The 16,875-nt window shown below is 34.2% G+C and overlaps 1 protein-coding gene across 1 annotated transcript in view; it reads left to right on the top strand.

The window, feature by feature from the left end:
• LOC127221902 (low-density lipoprotein receptor-related protein 1B) overlaps window positions 1–16,875 on the top strand; it is a 249,227-nt gene that overhangs the window by 1,189 nt on the left and 231,163 nt on the right. The window contains exons 3-6 of the mRNA XM_051183854.1: window positions 586–773; window positions 7,509–7,692; window positions 9,492–9,577; window positions 15,812–15,934. Coding sequence (XP_051039811.1) covers window positions 586–773; window positions 7,509–7,692; window positions 9,492–9,577; window positions 15,812–15,934 — 581 coding nt within the window. The remainder of the gene's footprint in view (window positions 1–585; window positions 774–7,508; window positions 7,693–9,491; window positions 9,578–15,811; window positions 15,935–16,875) is intronic.

A 16,875-nucleotide genomic window follows, 5' to 3' on the forward strand; every position in this document is an offset into this window, starting at 1 on the left:
GTTTATAACCTTTCTTTTCTTGACCACATACTATGGACTGTCATGGTAAGCATTCTAGTTGAAGAACCTGCAAGCTGAACTCTTTCTAAAGTTGTATTTGGAAGAACTATTGTTCACCATCAATGTCTTTTATATGGTCTGACTTAAAAATGTCAGTGCTGTACTTTCTGGAAGAAATTAATTTAGCAGTATCTACTTCTTCTATCTTTTAGGCTTTTAGTAACAAATAATTTTGCAGAGATCTCTAGCTTGGGGGAAATGTCAAGTCATCTTTACACCTTTGAACTCATTATTCACAGTGTAAATGAGATAGAATACATTAATATTGCTATAGATGCTTCTTTCAATTGCGAATTTCATATAAAAGCTGGGTCTTCATTATCTGTAAAACAAGTGCATACTGTTTGCCTTTGGCACCCTTTACATTGTTCATAAAAGCCTGATATTAACCTGTCAAGCATCTTACATGCACATTTAGTCAGGGTAATTTTTTACACACCAGTTATCATATTTGTGAGTATTTTCTAGAACAGAGTCATGCAAAAGCATTCATTTTATATTCCATGTTTTATTTTCTTTTTCCAGAACATTCATGCAACAGTTCATTTTTTATGTGCAAAAATGGCAGGTGCATTCCCAGCGGTGGTCTTTGTGACAATAGGGATGACTGCGGTGATGGCTCAGATGAAAGAAACTGCCACATAAATGAATGTCTGAGTAAAAAAGTCAGTGGATGTTCCCAAGATTGTCAGGATTTGCCAGTAAGTTACAAGGTAGGCACTCATCGAAAATAGCAAATCGTATCAAACATCAGAAAATGATACAATAAAAACTTTATTTCCAATATGACCTTAAAACTTGAAAAGCATTGTAATTTTTCTAGGTAAAGGGATTTACAGAAAGATTTCTATCAGAAAAAAAGATAATATAGATGAGAATATAAGAATATAGTTAGGAATAAAAAAATGTTACAATTTTCAGCTTAAGGGAAGGGGACAATTTAGAGACCATGAGGAGATAAAAGCTGTGAAAATGTACATTTCACCCAAGTTTTCATTCCCCCACCCTTTCTCCTGCACATCCTTTCAGTCAGGTGGGTAGCCATTGTTCATATAAAAATATAAACTACAACATTATCATAAAATTATGAAGAAAATATATAATCCATGCATAATGAAAACCTTGAATAAGCACAGTAAACTTAATTCATACCTAATTACTTCATCATTTTTTTTTTTACTAGTACAGTTTTCATGAGAAGAATGACTCAGTGGAAAATTCATGGCCAGATACAGCTCTTAAAGTCATGGATATATTATACTGCCACTGGCTCTGTAATATTGATATGGATGATTGATTGGGAAACCCCATTAAGAACAGTTAATTTGAAGCCTGAGGCTATAACTCCTTTGGTGGAAAATCTCATTCATGTGTGCACAATCCTGAGCAAAATTCCCTGCCTCACAGAAACAAAAATAACTCCAAAATTACAGGTTTTTTTGTTTGTTTGTTTGTTTTTAACTGGACAGTGACTCAGGGGAATAGGCGATAGGCTATGCCTTCTATAAAGAGGCAGCCAGTTGCCAATTAGAAATATCACTGGAGACAGAGGTTGCTCTACTGAGTTCTGTACCTATAGAACACAACATGGAAAATATATACAGTTATGGATATAGTATTTCATTAAAAGTAACCTTAACATGTGATTTTTTTGTATACATTTATAAATATAGTAGTTAGCGAAATGGCTCAGAAGATAGGAACGTTTTCTGAACTTGCCAGGTCCAATTCCCAGTACCCCCATGGCAGCTGGCAATTAGCTGTAACACCAGTTCAGTGGGATCCTACAACGTCTTTTGTCCTCCATGCCCATTGAGAAAAGCACACAGAAATATAAAGAAACACACAGGCAAAAAAACTCGCACACATAACACATATACATCTACAAACATAAGTGTGTAGGTCACATTTACTGGGGTTAACTTTACAAACTAATGTAATAAGAAGCATGTTAGGCTTGCATAGAGTCAATGGCTAAGACATGTTGTTTCACACAGCACCAGTGGTTCAGCATCAACTATGTGAACTCTATAAACAAAGCCTGAACAAAAAGGTGTGTCTATCATGAAAATACCAAGAAGTTAATCCTGACTTATATAGCAGCCTATAAAGAGACATTTCTGCACAATACAAATTCAACCTAATAGCTACTTGGCTAGTTTTAATCTCTAAATTTCTGGTATTATGATTAGTTAACTCAATTTGGTAAGGATTATATGATGTATATGTTTCTTGGAGTTTCTATTGGTATTAAGAGACACACCTCACACACACTTGGCTTCAACTGCTTTCCTTAGTAGTGAAGGGAGATTCCATAACCCATTTCTTCTATCCTTGACTCTAAATCCAGAACCACATGGCCTAGGCTTCCAAGTTCTCCAACTTGCTGGGAATGGAATTTGATCCTTCCTTCAATTATATGCTCATCAGCTTTTTGTTTTCAACAGTTTCTTTCAAAGTCTAAGCTTTGCTACCCTGGAATGCCCTCTGTAAATCAGACTGGCCTTGAACTCAGTGATCTCCCAGCCTCTGTTTCTAGAGTGCTGAGATTAAAGGTGTGTACCACCATAACTGACACTGCACTTGCCTTTAATTTCTTCTCACAAGTTGGAAGCTTAATGGGGACCTTTCTCTGAAGTCACTACTCCCTTCATTCCATTCGGCATCAGGATTTTCTTTAATCTGTTTATCTCTTTGGACATACGACTTAGCTCCATACCATTACTGTTGCCCCTTATCCCCTTATTTGACAATTTTGTAACTTGTCTTTATCAGTTTGCTCATTTCCATTATAGTTATACATTAACTAGGCCACTAATAAACAAGCAACACAATTTACACTAGACTGTTTTGAAATAAATTTCGTCTACAGATGAAATTAATCAAGAACTCTGCAATTATGTTTCTGGCATTTTCTTTTGTTTGTTTGTTTTTTTGTTTGTTTGTTTGTTTGTTTGTTTGTTTTGTACAAGAGCAGAAAGCAGCCACATTCTTCACTAAATATCACAAGAACAGTCTCGAGGCCACATAATAACATTCTTTACCTCTGAAATGACTTTATCCAGGCCCCTGCAGTTCAAATCACCCAAAGCACTACTGTCATCCACATATCTACAAGTATGTCCCTTTAAGTACATTTAAACATTCTATTGCTTTTCTAAGCCAAAGTCCAAAAGACCACATTCCTCTAAACAAAAATATGGTTAGGTCTGTCACAACACTACTCAGTCCCTGGTACCAACTTCTGTTTTTGTTAACATATATACTGCTGTGAAGAGATTTCATGGCAACATCAACTCTAATAAAGGAAAATATTTAATTGTGGGTTACACCTCAGAGGTTTAGTCCATTATTGTCATGTTGTGAAATATGGTGGTTTTCAGGCATGTGGTTAGAAAAGGAGTTAAGAGTTCTGTTTGATTTACCAGGCATCAGGAAGAGACACTAAATATTAGGCCTTGCTTAAGATTCTGAAACCCTAATCCTATCTACAGTGACATACATCCTCCAACAAGTCCACACTTACTCAAACAAGACCATACCTCCTAATAGTGATATTCCTTATGTGCGATTGAGGGCCATTATGATTCAAACAACCACAACATTGTGTGTATGCATATACCTATATACCCCAGGAATTTCAACATTTTTCTTATAGAAAAAATAGAAATGAAAAGTGAAATATAAATTCTGTAGATGGAGCTGATTGGTAGAATATTTGTTTAGCATATGCAAGACATTAGGTTGGCTCCCTAGCATTAAAAAAAAGAAAGGAAGGAAGGAAGGAAGGAAGAAAGGAAGGAAGGAAGGAAGAAATAGAGAAAGAAAGGAAAAGAAAAGGAATATTAAGAAAGCTATGTTTTTCAAAAATGAATCTGACTTCATTTTGTATTAAAATATAGTTTTACTTACAGACTTATATCATGTAAACATGTATAAGCACATACCACAAGAAGAAAGAGGTAGAACAAATGAGCCAAGAGAGCACTTAATAAGGAGTATGTATCTAATAGTTAATTTTTGTAGGAAATGTTTATAAGCCAAGGAAAGTAAAATTGTTTTGGTAAGTTAAACATTAGAAATACAGACATGTTTTCTGAATATAACAAAAGAGGTTAAGTAGAATTATTATAAGCAACTAGTTAAAATAAGGAAGCATAATTTTATTAATTACATATACATATACATATGTATGTATACATATATTGTATGACATATCAAAGTAGGTCTTTGAACTTGTTGCTTGTAATTAATGAAATCTAATATACTTAATACAAAAAGAGACACAATGTGGTGATATCTTGCTTGTGTAAATAAAGCCTATCTGAAGGTCAGAGAATAGAGTTTTCCACTAGCTAACCATAGAGGTCTGGAGGTTTGTACAGATAGACAGGGAGTGAGATAGCTGGGTAGAAACAGTATATAAGCAGGGAGAATCAGGAACTTGCTCTCTTATCTGCTGAGATGCAAAGGAGTGTGACAATGGCTTGTTCCTTCTCTCTGAACTCTGAGCATTTTCCTTTATATCTGACTCTGAGTTTTTATTATCTAGATCAATTAAGAACTTAATTTACAATTCAATACATGGCAACCACCATGTTTGGACATTTGAGCAAGATATAAAATGAGATTTTCATTTAAAATGTGTAATAGGAGGCACTCTTAGTGCACAGCAGTGGCATAGTCCTTTAGAAGGAAGGAGATTATGTTACATGGAATGCTATGTTGGATCACACTATATTATCTTAATATCCCTCACCATGCAATACTTGATAGTTCAAAGCTTTAAAATATTATTTTTACTTTGCCTTTCTGAATATGCTTTATATAGAAGTAAAAGTTCTGGCCAAAGTATACTAATGTAGATTTAAAAATAAACAGAAGCTGAATAATTGCTCCAAATTTATTTTCTTGAATGCACATGTGCCTTTGTTAAGATTGATCAATAAAGTGAATCCTGTGTTTTAAGAAATAAGACCTGATAGAGGGAGCTCTTATGGGCTTAAAGAGAACCCTGGCACTACAGAAATAACCAGGAATGAACAAAGATGACCCCAAGTTAGAATCTAAGCAATAGTGTAGAGGTTACCTTAAATACCCTTCCCCTACAATGAGATTGATGACTACCTTAAATACCACCATGGAGCATTCATCAAGTAGCTGATGGAAACAGAAGCAGAGAGTCACAGCTAAGTATTGAGCTGAATTCCTGGAATCCAGTTGTGGAAAGGCAGGAATGATGAACAAAGTGGTTAATACCATGCCGAGGAAACCCATAGGAAACCCATAGGAAAAATTGGGAGCTCACAGACTCCAGTCTGACAGCTGGAGAACCTGCATAAAACAGAACAAGACACTGTGAACATGGGTGTCAGATGGGGGACTTGGGCACTGTATGGTGCCTCTGCCAGTGAAGCAGTATTTGTCCCTAGAGATGAATGGACTTTTGGAGCCCAATCATTATGGAGGTATACTTTCTCAGCTTACATGTCACAGGGAAGATCTCAGTCCTGCCCGAAATTTTGTGACAGACTTTGATGATCCCTCATGAGTTGCTTCACCTTCCCTGAATAATGGATGGGGAATGGGATGGGGATATGTTGGGAGGAATGGAAGGATGAGAAGGAGAAGGAATTGGAATTGGTATGTAGAATAAGATTGTTTTAAATTTAAATAAAATTTATTTAAAAGTAATAAGATTAGTAAATATTAAGTTTAGTATCATAAATAAAATATTTAAGAAAATTAACCCATTACATATACTATTTTCATCTATTATTTACCTCTATGTGTGTATATACATATGTGTGTATATATAAACACATATACATACACATACACATATGCATGCACATGCATATCTGCATCTGTATGTCCACATGAAAATTATATGGTTATGGATGCTAGTTTAGTTTAAGTGATATGTGTGTAACACAATCAATAATTTTAGTCAGGGTTTAAGGAAAACATTTAATTAAGACTGGCTTACAGTTCAGTGGCTTAAGCGGTTTTCATCATGGTGGGCAGCATGGCAGCATGCAGGCAGAATTGGTGCTGGAGAAGGAGGTGAGTGTTCTACATCTAAAATCACAGGTAGCAGGAAATGACTACCATACTAGGCCTATCTTGAGCATCTGAGATCTCAAAGACCACACCCACAGTGACACTTCACACAACAAAGCCATATTTCCTAAAGCACACCACTCATATGGGTGAGTCATTCAAACCATTCAAACACATGAGTATATGGGAGCTATTTTTTTTTTAACATGTTGATCCCAGTTCCTTCCCTCCCTCCCTCCGTCCCTTCCTCCCCCTCCCTTTTATCCTCTCGGACCTCTCACTTTCACCCTAATCACCTTCCCCTCCCATTCCCCCACCCCAATTCCATATGTAGGGCAATGCCAACCAGTTGGGGACATGTAGATCTGACAGGTCATTTGAAGTAGGAACTAGGGCTTCTCTCCTGTCTCTAAGCTAAGGCAGTTATCCCTCCATGGGGGAACTGCATGAAAGGAAGGTTGAATACCACTGAATTAGGGGATTCATCCTGTATAAAACAACACTCAGGAAAATATATTTACCTAAATTCTAAGCACATTAAATTCTTGCTATCACCTTATTTCTTCTACATGTGTATTTTTATATTAAAATTATGAATAAATAGTATGATCATGCAACACCTGATAGGTTTCCTAACAAATGAAAATCTTTGTCATCTTTTTCATTCTCAAATAAATGATGAATGCCACAAAATGTCTATTATGAGTAGCTGTAAGAGAATTTTTAGCTGTTTAAATAGGTTGTTCCTAACTCAATTTTCACTATCCACAAAATCACTTACATAAAGAAAACAGAGCAAACCATGTTAAAGAACAAGAACAAGTAAAATGACAACAACAATAATAGACATCTGCCAAGTATAGTTTCAGTCCATAGTAAAAAATCTCATAAGTTATTCAAAGTTGTTTTGCTTTGTATTTACATACATAGGAATATATAAGTATATACCTGCATGCATGTAACAGCAGTTAATGAAAAAGAGACCATGAATATGAAAGAGACCAGTAATGGGTATATGAGAGGATTTGGAGAGAGAAAAGGATGAAGTAAATGATGTAATTGTATTATAACCTCGGAAATATAAGTTTATGAATAAATATCAAACAGAAGATACAGGATAAGTTCTAGCTTGAGCCATGCTCTTTTCTAGATACTTGGCTTTAGTGGTGTTAATTCACTTCTAATTTTCTGAGATTTAGCAAGTCAGAAGGTTTTTTAACTTTACATAATATATGAATTTTGCTGAGGTTATTTGGGAGGAGACAGGACAACTTCCCATTACTTATTTAAGTGTCTTTCTTTTGTGAACATTGCTAAAGAGATAATCAAAAGCAAAAGACAAGGACAATGACATATGTTGATCATTCTCATTTTTGTTTTCCTAGTGCAAATGCTGGCCTGGATTCCAACTGAAGGATGATGGCAAAACATGTGTAGACATTGATGAATGTTCTACAGGCTTCCCCTGTAGTCAGCAATGCATCAATACATATGGAACCTACAAGTGCCATTGTGCAGAAGGCTATGAAATACAGCCCAATAACCAAAATGGTTGCAGGTCACTCTCAGGTAGTGAACTGACTTTGTCTGATGATCCAAGCTCAGTTACACAAATAGATGTTGAATTTTATAACCATTTTTATTGAAGTTACTCGTAGTTCCTATTTCTGAAAATTCAAATTCTTCATTATTGGAATCTGTTACTGTGACTTTGTATACTATACATGTTTTTTTCTGCTCAAGAGAAGTTTGCCTTATTGTTTTGTGAAGTATTAAGTTGAGATTGCATAGTGTGGCATAACTTATACAGCATACTTTGTCTAAGTCATAGATTATTATCACATTAGCCAAAGTTGAGAGATAGTACCGTGATATTATTGTGATAATTTTCCATCTCTCCTGTATTACATTCAGTGATGAATAAATGCATGCCACAGAAAACCATAGACCACTAATGGTAGTAATGATATTAAATACTTCTATATACTATTTTATCAATAATTAAGCTATTTTAAAAATCTTAACATCCGTTTAGTCTAAGCAATATGAATTTAATAAAGAGCTATAATTCTGTAAATTAGGGGAGAAATCACTCACATTAGAATGTTACAAAACAACATACATATGATTTTTAGGGTAGACAAGTGTCATGGAAGTGAAAATCTATCCCTCTTAGGTTTTTAATATCATGAAAACTAATAATTATATTGACTTCATTTAAATAATTGTTCAAATGAATGTATATACAAAGCTTTTGAACTCCTTTATTTTTTTATTTATTCTTTTAAATTTCATTTTACATTACAATCACAGTTCTCCTTCCCATCCCTCCTCTTGTTCCCTCTCATCTCCCCCTCAGCACACCCCTAGTCCAATTCTTCTCTCGGGTAACAGCTCCCATGAGGTGTCAACAAAGTCTGGAACACTAGGTTGGGGCAGAAACAAGCCCCTCTCCCATGCATTAAGGCTGAACATGGCATCCCATCACAGGGAATGGGCTCCAACAAACTAGCTCATGTACAGGTTTGTATAATGGTCTTACTTACAGGAGCCCCTCAGATAGTCTAAGCCTCACAGCTGTCTCACACATATGAAGGGCCTAATCCAGTCACCTGGAGTCTCCTAAATTTTAGGTCTAGAGTTCATGAGCTTTCATGAGCTTGGTTCAGCTGTCTCTGTAGATTTCTCTATCATGACCTTACCCTCCCTTGCTCATATATTTCCTCCTCCCTCTCTTTGACTGTATTCCCTTTTCTTTAAGAATTTATTTTGTATCTAAATGAAAACTTAACAAAGTTCCAAGTTAAAGAGTAAAAAATATATCTCATAATGCACTGAACATAATCATGTGTTTCTCATGCACATTTGTAAATCTGAAAATAATAAGAGAGTAAGATATATTAGTGGAGCATTTGCAAAAAAATTAATAATGTAAAAGGATTGAAAACAAAAATAATTAGAAGTGCAAAAATAAAAAATCAAAATCTGGAACCTAAAAATTAATAATCAAGAAGGAATTCCTATCAAATATTTACTTCTACTATAGCTTCTAATAGCTATACACGATCATTTTCTAAAATTATCCATATATATATATATCTTACATATATCCATTTTCTTATGCCTAATAATTTGTCTAATGTCTGAGAGAACTGAGAGTAAGAGAGATACATGTTCAGTTACTCACATTTCTTGCTCTGCCTACATGTGTTCCTTTACTGACCTACAGACAGAATTGCTTTCTTTGGGAATTATTACTGAGAAAAGTACTGTATGTTCATTTTTGCTGCCACACCCTGAACAGAGAGAATCCTCAGCAGGAAGCTGTAAGTGCAAAATGTCTAATGCAAATTTTTCTTTGTATTTAGAGGAAGAACCATTCTTAATTCTTTCTGATCAGCATGAGATTAGAAAAATTAGCACAGATGGCACCAACTACACATTACTTAAGCAGGTATGCCACCTCCAACATGGTAAGACAGTAAGTTTGTTTCCCCAGGTATTGGCAAAGTTATATACATAAAACTGCTAACCCTTAAAATATATAAAGCTTATACATGCATATATGTAGAAAAGAACTTATTATCAATGTTTTGACTATGACTAGCAAAGTGTCACATCATACTGTAATATGCTGCATGGAAGTATAGGAAGATGGCAGAGAACAGTTCACACTGAGCATTGTCTTAAAAATGCCATGTTACGAGTAGATGGCATATTAGAATTGGCAGCATTCTCTTGTTATTTTATATCCTGCCCAAATTGTTAGGAATACTATAAATATCTAGATATGGTCTATTGAAAGTTAATAAGATTGAGAATGTTTTTAGTACTAATTTAAAACATCTTGCTTTTATGCTGCACTATGTCAATTTATGGAAAGATCATTAATACTCCATTTATAACCTCGGTTGAGCAACAAAATTGGATATATAGTCCCATTTCAATGACAACTCCTAACTCCTTGCTTTATATACCCATGTCTTGCAACTCAAAGCACTCAAACAGAATGCATTTGTTGTTTTTCATCATTAATATGACTTTTTAGATTATTTTAATAGAAAATATATAATCCTATTTAACATAGTAGAATTACTTCCATATAGTGTTGGTTCCTGTTACCTTTTACATTATTGCCAATCATGAATACTTAAGTGGAAATGGACTTCAAATGCGTCCTTGAGCCAAATTTATAGAAATGTTGAAGACGTGGGTATGTTAGAATTTCATGACAACCATGTCTCTGTTGAAATGTTTAAAACAATCCCCAAAGACCAAAGGAAAGCTTCGCATGTATCTTTGCCTGAAGGTTTCTTGAAGTATATCATTTTTGTTGAACATCATTATTTCATCATTTAAATATTTCTGCAAGCAGAATCACCCCCACTTACATGATAGTATCTAAAAATGTAGAAAAATGTGAAGTAAATTTCTCTTGATATTGTGTCTCTGACCAAAATTTTTAAAAAAAATAGTATATGTTTTATATTCATATTTTTGTATACTTGCTTAGGAAGAATGGTTTTGCTAGTATTTTTAATTTTACTATTCTATTTGTAACCAATAATAATCTCATATAATTGTGTTACATAAGTTATAATGATGAGTAGGAATTTTCTAGGTATATATACTGTAAAATATGATTGTTATAGGCAAGTTATAGTGCAAATTCCCATACCACATTTAGAAAATATACATTAATAAGATATATTTTCAGAATAAAAATTAGTCAAGTAACTTTCCAATGTGTTATACAATTCAATTCTAACAGTGCCTTTATTCTAGCAAAATTATGTAGAGAAGCAACATGTAATTTCCTGAATTAGTTATCTTGAACCAAAAGATACAAATCTTCAGTTATATAAATGAGAAAAGCAAATAGGACTTTGATAAAATTAATTTTCAACTCTGAAGCCATAGGGATCTGGTCTTTGAAAATGATTCTACAGAGAGAATACTGCACTGTTTTCTGTGGGCATTAAGGTACAACTATAGAAAAAGGCCCAACTTGGTTGTGTTGGAAATGCTTCAATTTCTCTGTATTAGCAGCTTTAATTTATTATACTGGTAATGCTAACTTTGGATTTGAATTATAATTATTTTAATGAATTACTGTCAAGACAATAGAGAACAATGACTACAAATTGGAGATAATTCCTTGATAAAGTCAGAGGCAATTTTGTATGTTCTCCTTACAAAGCTCTACATTTAGCCATCTCTTCCCCTAAAGACAAAAACATTTGAGTTAAAACAAGCTGCAGATTACTGATGTGAATTTATTAAGATGTCTAAGAATATGAAATTTGCATTTTTTTATTCAGATATGGTCAGTAGGTTTAATTAAATCAGTCTCTAGTTTTTACCATATTCTCAGAAAATTAATGTTAACTCCCATTATTAGTTTTTGTAATCATTTGTAATTAGCAGTGGCAATAATAATTTACTTTCATTTACTTGAGTGTAGTGAAGACTTGAATGGAGACATTATTTTACTACCTCATATCTTAGTTATGGGGAAAAAAGCCTCCATTTGGAGACAAAGTGAAAGGAGGCTGCTATGTTAAGCATCATGATGCTTAAGAGTTGACTCAGTGACATTTATGTTGTTATTACTAGAATTTACACTGCATGCAAAAAGAAACTGAAAGTAAACCATTTTTTTTCTTTTTCTTTTTTTTTTTTAATTTTTTTTAAATTTATTTTATATAACAAAGTCCATTTAAATGAAAACAAACATTTATAGACAATATTTGGGAATTTGGGCATTGTTCTTTCCAAACTACTTCCTGTTGGTAAGGGGCACTGTCATGGGGGATTCGAAGAAGATTCAGAAATCCTGGCTGTAGTCTGTAAGGCTGCTTTGTCCAGCTGTTTTGAATGTAGGATCACCTCTTACTCTGTTTCAGGCGGTCTGGCTTGATCAAACCACATTAGTCTGGAAGGAATCCACATCTTTTCATTTTCTGTGGAAACAAAAATAGAAATACTTTTCCCCAGTAACTTGTTCTTCAACTTAAATTTTGGAGTCAAAGCGTTTTTTTTGTTGTTGTTGTTTTTTTTTTTTTTTATTATTATTATTTTACATGTCGATCATTTTTTTTCTTTCTAGTATTTCCTGAATAGTTTCTATTAACAGTTCACTGTAGTTCTCAGAGATTCTTGAAAAGAAATAAAGTACATGAACATTAATATTTAAACTTGGCTTGATTCTTATAAAGACTATATGAATACAAGACAACAGTATTACTATCAAATTCTGAACTTTTAGGGTAAAAATGAAAACTGAGGTCAAACTTTAGAATGACCATGTTTGTTAATGGTTTTTTCCTTAAAGTGAACCAAACCCGCAAATTTCTGGTAGAATAGACACTCAACCCTAAGATTGCAACTCATTTAAGATGTGAGATGATCTAACTTTAGGGTGAAGGATAATGCAATTAAGCTCGATATAAAGTCATGATGATGATCTCAGAGTTTTTGCCAATTATATTATAGCACCAATTATCTTCTAACTGAAAATAATTTGTTTATGAACAAATTATCTTGCATTAGAAAAAATAAGCAGTTCAAATTCTGACCCACTTTTTCTTAGTCTACTAAAACTAGATTAGATGAGCCTTAGCAAGAATTTGGAACTAAACTAATTCCTGATAAATCACCTGAACAATTCAAAAGTCAGGAATATCTGTGGAAAACAGCTCAAATAAAAACCAACTGTAGCACATCTAAAACAAACATCTGGGGCATCAAAAAGTCTAATATCTGCTCTTAGGTTGTTTTTTTACTCGCCACAGAACATATAGCCATGGCTCTGAATGGAGACTTTATTTCCCTCATGTGGAAAACATATCCATTTTTTTTCTTGGTCATATAAGAGCACAACATTTCATTCTAATATGATGAAACCTTCTATAAAAGGGCATTTGAAATATGAAATGCCATTCACCAGATTGCCATCCAGGTGTGGCTGAATAACTTAATGATGCTCTAGCTCATATAAGTAGATAAGTGTTCTTTTCTAGTTACTCCAAATAAAATGTCATACTAATATTATGTTTCTATTTAATATTAACTTTCTTTTTAAAGTCATATCCGTTCATATTTGACACATATTTTATAACAACTATTCATAAGCATATTTTTCTTTGGTGGATTAGTTAATTAAGACATGATTTTTTTATTAAAACACTTTTTTTTCATTTTACATACTAATTCCAGTTTCCACTTCCTCCCTTCCTCTCTCACCACATTCTCCCCATCCCACTCCATCCACTCCTTAAAGAGGGTAAAACTTCCCAAGGGAGTCAATGAAGTCTGGTACATCTCTTTGAGGCAGGACCTAGGTCCCCCTCCCCCATATCTAGGCTGAACAAGGTATCCCTCCAATGACAATGGGCTCCAAAAAGCCAGTTTAAGAACTAGCGATAAATCTTGGTCTCACTACCAGAGTCCTCACAAACTGCCCAAGCCATTCATTTGTCATCCACATTCAGAGGGCCCAGTTAAGTGCCATGCAGGTTCCCCAGATGTCCGCCCTGAGTCAATGAGATAACACTAAGTCAGGTCAGCTGTTTCTGTGGGTATCCCCCAAATGATCTTGACCCCTTTGCTCATACTATCACTCCTCCTTGTCTTAGATAGGACTCTGGCAGCTCAGCCAAGTACTTAGCTGTGGATCTCTGCATTTGCCTCATTCTGTTGCCTGACGAATTTCTATGAAGATAATTCAGATAGTTATCAATCTGATTACAGGGGAAGGCCAGTTCGGTACTCTCGTTATTAATGCTTAAGGTCTTAGTTGAGGTCATTTTTGTGGGTTCAGGGGAATTTCCTAAGTGCTCAGTAGCTCTGTAATGACTCCCTCAATCAAGATATCTCTTTCCTTGCTCTCCCTTCTACTTTAAAAATACAGTACTCGTGATTTTGAGAAGAATTTCAATTAAAACATGGTTAAGAAAACTCTAAGACACTGCATCATGAGGGGTGGAAGAATGAAAGCAGGGTGACTTACACTAATGTTTATGTGTCTTTTTTGATCTGGACATATCTGTATAAATTATAACATCCCCACTAACCATGGTATAAGGCTTGACTAAAAACTCTGTGAAAGCAAGTTTTCCTCTCTGTCCTGGGAAAAGTCAAATGCCCCCCACTCCACTGCTGCTATTTCATGTTTGCTTTGGAATATTTTTATGATAATTGGAGCTGCACAGTGAGGTGCCTATGAGGGCAGAACTGCCATTGGGCTGCCAGTTTTTCATGAGCATCAGAAATGGCATCATAGCTGATTGTTGGACAAAAGTCTGGGTTAAAAAGCAAGCAGTTATGCTTCTTTTGATAACCCTGTTATGGGGATCCAATTCATTTATTTTGATTTATTTTATCTTATTGCATTTTATTTAATTTTTAAGTTAGAAAACAAATAATTTCATCACGACCTTTTATGCTTATTTTATTCTTATTCATATCCTTCCTTTACTTTTCTACCCTGCTGTCCTATATTTTTGTTAGTGATATATTTCTGCTTCACCAGGCCTTCTACTTTTAGTTAGAATGGAAAATAAAAGAGGAGATTTCCAAGGTCATAGAAATGTAGCTGGAATGAGATTATCCTTAAAATGAGCTTAGTTCAGAGAGACTTGGAAAGCTTCAACAGCCAAGATGAAACAATGAATTAGGAGAACATTAGAAGAGATAGTTACTATGTCCAGCATGATTGGGGTCCTGAAGGAAGAGAAAGGCTCACCAGTTTATTGATTCTGAATTTTATAGGTCATTGGGGTGTGATCAGCGTTTAGGTTGGTGTTAGAACTGCCCTCACTTTTTATATTCTCACTGCAGTGAATAAAGGAGTCTTCTTCCCTAAATCCTCACCAGAAACTGTTGCTCTTTCCTTTATAATTTTTACTTAGTACTTTGCATTTACACTTATTTTCATGCAATATAGTTTGAACATACTCTGTTTTCTCCCCAAATGCTCCATTTTCCCCCATTTCCTTCACAACCTAACCACACGTTCTGCCTTTTTTTGTCTTTGAAATTTATAAATAACATAAAACCCAATCAGACAGAAATTTACACAAACTCAACCAAACAAAATTTGTACACAAAATGGAGTTCATGGGCATGGGGCCTTCTCCAGAGTATAGGTGATAATCCCAGTAACACTCCATTCAGAAAAGCTGATTATTCCTCTCCAAATAGGTATCAATTGCAAATAGCTTCTTGGTTGGGGTGGGATTTATGTACACTCCTGGTCTCAATGCTACAGTTTTGTCTGGGTTGTGCCTAAGATGGTCTTGTGCTTTCTTGATGTTATGTTTTCCCACACCAGTTTCAATAGTTTGGTCTACCATTGATCCTACTTCATGAATTTGGACACAGGCAGATGCACAAATTTCATACTGTAACCTTCTCTCTTTAAAAGTTGCTTGTTTTTTTTCACATATTTGTTGTGTATTTAACAGATTATAAATATTGGGGAATTTTGTTTTCTTATTGGGACTTTACTTTCAAAAGAAAAATGTATCTTTTAAGTGGGTGGTATGAAGTATGTGTAAAGACACTATATTCCTAAAATATTTGTCACAGATGTTAGAATATGAATGTAATCATTTATATTCAAAGAGAGATGATTATTTCTCAGGATCATAACTAATTGTTATTGAATGTGTGTTCCTTCTTTTAGGGATTAAACAATGTCATTGCTATCGACTTTGATTATAGAGAAGAATTCATATATTGGATTGATTCTAGCAGACCCAATGGAAGTCGGATAAACAGAATGTGTCTAAATGGAAGTGACATCAAGGTAAACATACATACATATATTTCATTACTGAATACTTCTTTGGTATTATTGACTAGGATATAAAATCATATTTAACAGTAAATCATTCCTTATAGAGCATGTTAGCATGAATTCAATTGTATACTTTCTCTGTGAAAGTTAATGAATATTTAAATTTAAAATGAGATGTTTTATTTTCAGGTTCTATTTTAATATTATTTACTGTAATTAGATAAGATTTGTAATTATAACAAACAATGGAATGTAGTTAGAAGTTTCAGCAGTGCTAAAATACACTTTTCTGGAAATGGTTGAATGTACATGTGTACAATTATGCATGGTTTTATTTTCTAACAAGTAAAACCTGTAATGTTCTAGATATGAGCTACTTGGTATCACTTCAATTAACTTATGTTTTACATAAAAATATAGTTCAGTGTGTATGCTGGAAGATACTTGAGAGCTGGATCAGCTTCTTGCAGGAGACTTAGTTTCATTTCCCAGTACCAACAAAAGTTGGCTCAGAACTGCCTGTGACTTCAGTTCCAGGGGACCTAAAGCGATCTCTGGCCTCTGTGGGTATCAAGCATGCAAGTGGAACATATACATAAACACATGCGACTCCTGGAGTGTATACCTATAAATACACATATACACAAATAAATAAATGAATAAATAAAAATTTAAAAAAGAAGCTTCAAATAAAAGAAACCTATTGATTCTTTTTTTGTAATCAGTTTTCATGGAAGTAACAGTTTTGAAAATATTACTGGAATCTTAAAATATATGTACATGCTGCATGGGTTTCTGTGATCCAGGCTAAGTGTATGAAGCCTAGGACTCTAACAGCAATTTGGCTATTCAGATCAGTGGATGTAATTTTAAAAAATGAGCAGATTTTCTTTCTTTCATAAGTTTTGAAACTGTGCACAATATTTTTGAAAGTTAAAATATTCACACTC

The sequence above is a fragment of the Phodopus roborovskii genome, unplaced genomic scaffold (genome assembly GCF_943737965.1).
Source record: "Phodopus roborovskii unplaced genomic scaffold, PHOROB, whole genome shotgun sequence".
Lineage (NCBI taxonomy): Eukaryota > Metazoa > Chordata > Mammalia > Rodentia > Cricetidae > Phodopus > Phodopus roborovskii.